We start from the raw sequence: 8,160 nt of genomic DNA on the forward strand, positions 1-8,160 counted from the left end.
AACCTTGCTGATCAAAAAAAAAAAAAAAACCCTTAAGGTGTGCTTATGTAATGGTCCTAAAGGTTAAATAGCTTGACCTGATGCTTTCCAACACTCTTAAGGCTTTTGGTGTATCAGTTGTTGCCATTTCATATCAAGTTCAAAAGTTAAAAAAAAAGTTAGTATTCAGCTTTATGGTTAACATGTCTTAGGATTTCTTGTTTAGTGGTGCCAATTTAGCTGCCAGTACTCTTCACTTGTATCATGTTGATGTTATTGGCAAAATGTCATGGATTGTTTTGCTATTACAAATGCTGTCAGCAAGGTATTCATAAAAAAAAATGCTGTCAGCAAGGTTCAAAATATCAAAATGTATTTGTGTCTATCATATGATACATATCACTTTTCAGGGTAACTGATATGCTCATCAGTAAAGGTTAATTGACTTTATTTGTTTTAAATGCTGTTTCATGACAAGACAAGTCCACTGACAAAATGTCAGACCAAAAACATAAAGAGGTAGATGAGTTTCAATTGAATGAAAGTCTTGGTACACAAATTTTGCATGTCAAGAGTATTGATATTTTGAACCATGGCTGTCAGTGAGGTTAACATCATTTGATTCCAGACTGTTTGATTCCCTAGATGTAAACCTACATAGAGTGGTTGGGAGGGGTTGCTATCTCCCAATTATTGTTTTTGTTTCTGTTTTGTTTTCCTTCCTAATGGTTATTTTATCTCTTCTTCCTTTTCTTAAAGGGGAGAGGATGCAGAAGCTAGTAGACTTGGGAGAGGAAAGCTAAAATAGTAAATATGAAATTAAGGCTACACTCTTATTTGGGGACTGAATATTAATCCTTTTGGAGAAGATTGATCCATGATTTTTCTTTCACTTGTGTAAAGTCTATTGAGCTATATGGCCAAATATTAGGTTGATTCTTCCCATATGACATTTTAGGGTGGATATGCGCTCAAACAACAAAGTTGGGGAGACAATTTTGATTCATAAAAAAGGTAGCAAAGTTGTTGGGCTTCACTGCAATCCTGTTCAGCCGGAGCTTCTTCTAAGTTGTGGAAACGATCACTTTGTGAGTTTTCCTTTGGGTTTTGCTTTTCCTTTTTATCTTTGTTATCACCTTCTTTTTCGTTTTGATTGATTGGCCATTGATGTTCTATTTATTTGGCCTTCTAAATATCGTATTATTTCCCTTATTGTATTTTCTATTGAGAGTTGCTCTTGTATCAGCAAAACTTTTACTTGTGCAAATTGTAGCTGTCAAAGAGTCAAAGAGGACATCATTGAATGTTATATTATGCATCAATTTGTTATTTGAAAATGTTCTTATTCTGCACACTGAGGCTTGAACACTTTTTTCCATGAGTTTACAGAAATTGTTTTCTTTTGTAAGGTTTTACTATATGGATGTATAAGTACTTCACAGTGAACTTCCTCCCAGGCTCGTATATGGGATATACGTAGATTAGAAGCTGGAGCTTCCCTTTATGATCTTCCTCATGGCCGTGTTGTCAATTCTGCATATTTCTCTCCACGATCTGGAACCAAAATCCTCACTACAGCCCAGGACAATCGCCTTCGAGTATGGGATTCAATCTTTGGCGTGATGCACTCCCCAAGTAGAGAGATTGTACATAGCCATGATTTCAACAGACATTTAACCCCTTTTCGGGCTGAATGGGACCCAAAGGTGATTGTGCATGTATTTGGAGTTTCTACTATGTAAAAAATTCTGTCCTAAAGCTTCTAAAATGAATGTATTTACAGGACCCGTCAGAGTCCCTTGCGGTAATTGGCCGTTACATCAGTGAGAATTATAATGGAGCTGCCTTGCATCCTATTGATTTCATAGACACGAGTACAGGCCGGCTGATTGCTGAAGTGATGGAACCGAATATCACAACTATCAGTCCTGTTAACAAGTTACATCCACGAGATGATGTCATGGCATCTGGGAGTTCAAGGTTCTGATTCTATACCATAGTCGTGTAAATTTGTGCTTATGTTCCTGTTTTTTCTGAGTTTTTCTTTTTTTTTTTTGCTTATCAAAAGAAATTATTTAATGATTGAAATAGTGAAATACAAAGAAGAAAGGACCCCTAAATTTAAGTGGCTAAACTATAAAAGAGACAAAAAATGGGACCCACATAAATGAGAATGCCCCTTCCAAAAACAAAAGGAGATACACCTTGCTTTTCTCAGCCCCACTCTTAGCAAAGAATTATCTGATCATGGCTCATGGGATCCATCTGAATCATCTGCTTATCATGGAAAACCCAAGCTTTACTGATTCTAATTTGGTGCCACATAGACCAGGGGCTTTTAGTATCACTAATCATCCCCCCAATAAAGAATTTAATGAATTCTATTTTCATTGTACCCAAAAGTATATTCTTGTTTTTGCTTCATGCTAGTTCTTGTAACTTGATTCATAATCAGATATTGCCACTATGATTCCAGCAGTCCAGTTATGAAACGGGAGGAAAGAAATCATTGAAAATAGAATAGTTACAAAATCCCAATGAAACGGAACCTCTGATATGATATCTGAAAATGAGTATGAAACCTCCTTCCTTTTTTTTTTCCTTTTCTTGATTTCCCCTGATAAGTATTTTTAATTGTTTTTATCGATAAAAAAATTGTTGTTTTTCCCTGATAAGAGAGCTTAAAAGCCAATGAAGGTCTTTACAGTGTACCATCTTAATGCCAGTTAAATACAAAATTTAGCTAGCCCATTCAAATCTCTCAAACCCCAAGTCCTAAAAGGCTAGTGATATTGGCAAGTTTATGACCAAAAGACCTTCTTCAAGCCTTCAAATATTCTTTGGTTTCTTTTCTCCAAATCATCCAATAAATGACAAATGATGGACCAACGTATGGAGCTCTTACTTCCCTTTGAGATTGGGGACCAAGAGAAAAGGCTTCCCAAACTGAGGGATGACAATACTATTTGGCCTGGAAAAAGGGAGAAAAAAAAAGATCCCAAAGGCTTTTCCAAACTGATGTGCCAATTTGCATGGCTCAATGATTTTAATATGAAAACCTTGTAATAGAAGATGAGCCACAAAAGGCTTTTGCATATTTGGTGACCTCAAATGCAATTAGGTTAGTGGAATAAACAGCTTTTTTTTTTAATCATTTTCTTTTTGTTTTAGCCAAATAAGAAGGCCTTCCAATTTCTGGAAAAGGAGAAGCAATGCATATATAGAAGTGCAGAAATTGAAAAATACAAGTTCTCTAGAACATTTTGAGGAGTTCATGAGGAGTAAGAGTAAGAGGAAGGAGGGAACTAGCTCTTAAAATGAAATTCCCACAGAATTCTAAGAGTACTGGGCAATAAAGAGGTAGAAAGAGAAAGGAAAGGGGCTTGCAAAATGGGAATCTCATAGTAGGATTATGAAAAACTCATTTTCATCAACAATGAATTAGAAAATCTGAGGATACAGGATAAATCGCATGCCTTTAGTTTCTTTTTTTTTTTACTGGAATTCAGGGATATAATATAGCAATGCGGATCATAGAATCATTGGATAGTGATATAACTTTCACAAAACCTAGTTTACTCAAGAAAGCGCGACTCAGCCTCAAAGCAAGTGAGAAGGCACCTGAGAAAGAGCAAGGCTTGAGGTCTTGAGAAGATTAGGGAGTCATTTGCAAACTGAAGGAAGGTAATAGGATCACAGTCTCAAAATTTTGAAGCCTTCAAGGTATCCACCTGAAACTGTTTTACCTATCTACCTGCTTGGGTTCGACTATGATATCGGAAAATTTTTTGACCAATCAACTGGGATCATAAACGTTGTTGCCAATCAGGTGTTATTTATCAAAATTCACGGGTGGGTTTTGATTGGTGTAAACTCTTCCTATATCATGTCTTTCCCGCAGCATAGATTTTCCCATGCCTGCTTAAGGCCTTCACCATAATAATAAAGAGGAAGGGGGAGATTGGGTCACCTTGCTGGAGACCCCTCTTAGCGGCAAAGAAGCTTCTCAGTTTTCCATTCACCAAGATTGCTAATTTTGCAGCTGCAAGATAGCACTGGATCAATTTACGTCACTGCATACCGAAACCAATCTTTTGAAGCAGGTAGTCACCAAAACTCCACCGGACATGGTCATACCTCTTCTCCATGTCTGGCTTACAAATCACTCCTGGCTTCTCAGCTTCGAGCCTTGAATCTATGCATTCATTTTCTACCAATGCGCCACCCAGGATCTATCTTCCATACACAAAAACACCTTGTGAAGGGGAAATGGTTGGGCTTAGTACACATCTTAGCCCATTTGCTAACACTTTAGAGATGAACTTGTGAATACTTCTAATTAAACTGATGGCTCTAGTCTTTGATGTCTGCTGCTCTCCTTTTCTTGGGAATCAAAGATATGAAAGTGGTCTTAGATGCATCATTCAAAGTGGCATTTGCATAGAATAGAGCTAGCAGGTCATGCTAATGAAAAGCCAGCACTTTTTATAGAATTCAATGGGGAACCTACTGACCCGTTGGCCTTGTCACCCACTAAGTTATTTATAGCTTGCAAGATTTCATTTCCTGCAAAGAGGTTTTCCGAAGTGTCACTGTCTTGAGCTGAAACTTGTGAAAAATTTAGGCCATCTAGCTTTGGTCTTTCCACTTCCTTGGCCAAAAATAAGTCCTCACAAAATTTAACTATTGCTTCTCCATTTTGCATTTGTTATCTTATGGAAATAGACACTGTTATTGTGACCTTCCTGTATCCTCTGAACACTTGACCTCTGTCTCCGAGCTCTCTCTTCCATGCGGGACAACTGGCAAATCTCTTCTCTAGCAAGGTCTCTCTGACTGATCTCCTTATATGATAAGGGGCTTCTTCTTCTTTTGAATCTAGAGCCTTTAACGTATCTAGCCATTGCTGCTTTCTGGATTGGATACAACCCAATCCGATGAAGTAGACTTGAGGAGACATCAACAAATAATATCAATCTAGTATTTCTAAATCATCCCCTGGTGGCTCTATGGAGAGGAAAATCTCGAGGAACAAGAAAAAATCTTAGGAGTCCTGAGCCATTTAGTACAGAAAAAAAAATGTCAAAGCATTTGAAGATATGTTGGTACTACTTTATTGATGAATAATCAGAGTTCTGAGGGGATTGCACTCTTATTTCTCTTAGGCTCCATAGATTCAATCTACAAGGGATGGAACAATTTTCAGACTAAATATTTTAGCTATTATAACCACCTCTTTTACACTGAATACTTCGTTTTCTTCTCTTTTTAGTTTGCTTTGATGTGAATGACTGCAAGACAAAGTTTGAAAATATAGTGTCCTTTATATATCCTAACAAAGCAAACATTAAATAAAAACTCATTTTGTGTGTCTATGCTTTTTCTTTTTTTTTTATTAGTTTACTTGTTTATTTTTTCTTACTTTGTTACTATTTTAGGTCAATTTTCATTTGGAAGAACAAGAAATCTGAGCTCCTTGAAGGGAAAGATGAAAAGAAGATTGTTCATTGTGGAAAAGCTGGGAAGAAAAGCAATAAAAAATTTGGGGGTGAGAGTGATGATGACTCTGATGCTGATACATTCAGCTCCAAGGGTAAGAACTCTAAATCTAAGAGATCTGAGTCAAAATCATCTCACACTTGTCTGACCAAAGTAAAACGCTAAGATGTTGAAAAGTTCTAAAATCCAAACCATATGAATCATATAGGAAGATTCTATTTTGGTTGGAAGTTCTTGCCAAACTTGTACAGGCTACTAACATGCTCTACTCGTTTGGATTTTCTTCTTTGGTACATTCCTGTCCCTATCAGCTGTTTAATTTTGTATAGCTCTTTTTGAATTACTTCTGTTGTATTACTTATATTAAATGCAGTTTGTTTTTTTGGTAAAGCTATTAAATGTAGCTTGGACATTGGGAATTACAACCTTGTTTAATTTTACTAATATTCTCAACGGTAGTAGCTTTTAAAGTTTTTCAGTAGCACATTCAGTCCTTGTCACAAACGCAACCTTGAGAACGTGAAACTGACGCAAGTATCCATCCAAAATAAAACCTGAAACTGAAGTTAAAGCCTTGGAGCAGCTTATGAATTGGGAGGGCGCTACAATAGTTCTCCTGCATGGAGAAGCTATGCGGCAGCCTATGAACTTGAAGTAGGTTCATTAATTAGTGCCCGTTTGGGAGGGCTTTTGCACAGCGGCTTCTTGTGTTTTGAGATGGGCCCCACATGGAAAACGCAGAAGCCAAGTTTGGTGAAAATCAGAATGCAGGTATACCCTTTCTGAACGTTATTTTCTCGACTGTGGAATGAAGCTACTGCTTTTATGCAGCGGTTCAATTGAAACTCAGAAACCCTCCCAAACAAGATTGGATTCAGTGCTCACAAGGTCGTGCTCATACTGTTCTCACAGCCTTTAACAGATGTGCATTGGAAATATCTCCATATTTGTATGCTTTTCTTCATGGGGAGATATTCCCAATGCAAGGCTGCAAGGGACTGCAAAAGGTTGAGCATGGTCTTGTGAAGACCAAATCTGATTTCCTCCCAAACAGGCTCTTAGTCTCATTTGAGACAGGAGGGCTCAAGCTTTGGTTGAGTTGCTTTATCTGAACTATTTTGAAGAAGCCACTAAAAGAAAGCTTCATGCAAGTGGCTGAAAAATAGTTAATTTGGGCTCTCCCAATTTTAAATCAATAACATTGCTTATAGGTATGGTCACTTCAAACTTCAAACTATGGATATTCTTGATATTGAAAAATTCAGCATCCAGCATTTAAAATTATGAGCTTGGATCTCTGAAAAAAGAAAAAAAGGAATCCTATTTCTTCCTCACAGAATCCTCCTCACCCATTTCACATCCCATTGCAGCCGCACGGGGGAAATATATCTCCCATGAATGAAAACATATTTGTATGGGAGATGTTCCAATTCAACTAATTTATACCATGTTTTATTGAAGAGGTTGACAAATATAGGTTTTCACATTAGTTTGGTTTTAGGCCAAGGTCTATGCTCAAGATTGGTCTAGGTTGACACTAAACCCCACCCAATCCAATTAATTTATACCCATGTTTTATTAAAGAGGGTCAAAAAAGTCGACTATGGAAGAGAGGTGGGGGGAGATAATTAAGAATGATTTTATTAGAGAAGATTAATGAAAGATTTTGATAAAGAAAATTAAGACAAGGGGGCTTTTTATGAGGAGACATGTGAGGGCCAAACGATTTTCAAAGAGGGGTTTTATGAGAGAGTTAATAATGATTTTATTAGAATAATTATACATTTTAATAGAGAAAATTAAAACATAAGAGGGTTTTTATGAGGAGATATGTTTGTACATTTATCTTAATTAGACTTTATAGGAGACTAAGATATATAGTTATATTTTGGTATAAATTCTTTATTTTTAATATTTTATGAGGAGAAAAAGTAGACTTTTGAGGTCTATGGTGACTGGTAATAGACCCTTGGCCTCCACTGCGGCACCATCTTGCTGCCTAAGAAATACACTTTAGCAAAGTTTACAAGGGAGCGATAAAAGAATGGTCTTACCTCTTACTTACTCATCGATGCTCCCTAGTCATGGAGCTGTGCAATTTGGTTTACTTATTTTATTTTATGGTAAAATAGTTAAATTAGTTTGGAGGTATTTGAGTTAATTGGTAATTCATCCAAGGTTCAAAATATCGATCCCTCCAATACGTCGGTAGGAGTGTATCGGGTGAATCGATACAACATTTTGTGCTTGTTTTTTTATATTTTTTCCACAACCACTTCACGGGGGCTGGTTTAGGGTTCCTCCACCCCCTGAACCGGTCAGACCCCCAATACACCCACAGTTGGGGCGTACCGGAAGGGTCCCGGAATGATACGTATCGGCCGATGCGGGTTGATACATATCGATACTTTGAACCTTGAATTCATCTAAGGGTAAATTCAGTATTTTAAATCGTTTTTTATTAGGTTTCTAATCTCAATCTAGCAGAAGGGGTGTAGTAGATGCTACGGTGTCAAAAAGCTTGGGGGAATTGAATGGGGAAGTTTTAGCAACTATCAAAAATTTCAAGGGATTTCCTCCTAATGGTCCTCACACTTATCTCATGGCACGTTGCAGTTGCACATTGAGAACATCTCCCATATTTATAAGTTTTAATTCATGAGAAGATGTTTCCAATGCACC

At 37.1% G+C, this 8,160-nt stretch overlaps 1 protein-coding gene across 1 annotated transcript in view; it reads left to right on the forward strand.

Moving 5' to 3' along the window:
- The window catches only part of DDB2 (damaged DNA binding 2), a 28,926-nt gene extending 22,995 nt beyond the window's left edge, over window positions 1–5,931 (forward strand). The window contains exons 8-11 of the mRNA XM_088969815.1: window positions 938–1,067; window positions 1,437–1,685; window positions 1,763–1,959; window positions 5,418–5,931. Of these exons, the coding sequence (XP_088825941.1) occupies window positions 938–1,067; window positions 1,437–1,685; window positions 1,763–1,959; window positions 5,418–5,643 (802 nt within the window). The 3' untranslated portion in view covers window positions 5,644–5,931. The remainder of the gene's footprint in view (window positions 1–937; window positions 1,068–1,436; window positions 1,686–1,762; window positions 1,960–5,417) is intronic.
- Window positions 5,932–8,160: the final 2,229 nt, after the last annotated feature.

The sequence above is a fragment of the Nelumbo lutea genome, chromosome 2 (assembly GCF_056320005.1).
Source record: "Nelumbo lutea isolate HS-2025 chromosome 2, American lotus-T2T, whole genome shotgun sequence".
In the NCBI taxonomy this organism is placed as follows: Eukaryota; Viridiplantae; Streptophyta; class Magnoliopsida; order Proteales; family Nelumbonaceae; genus Nelumbo; species Nelumbo lutea.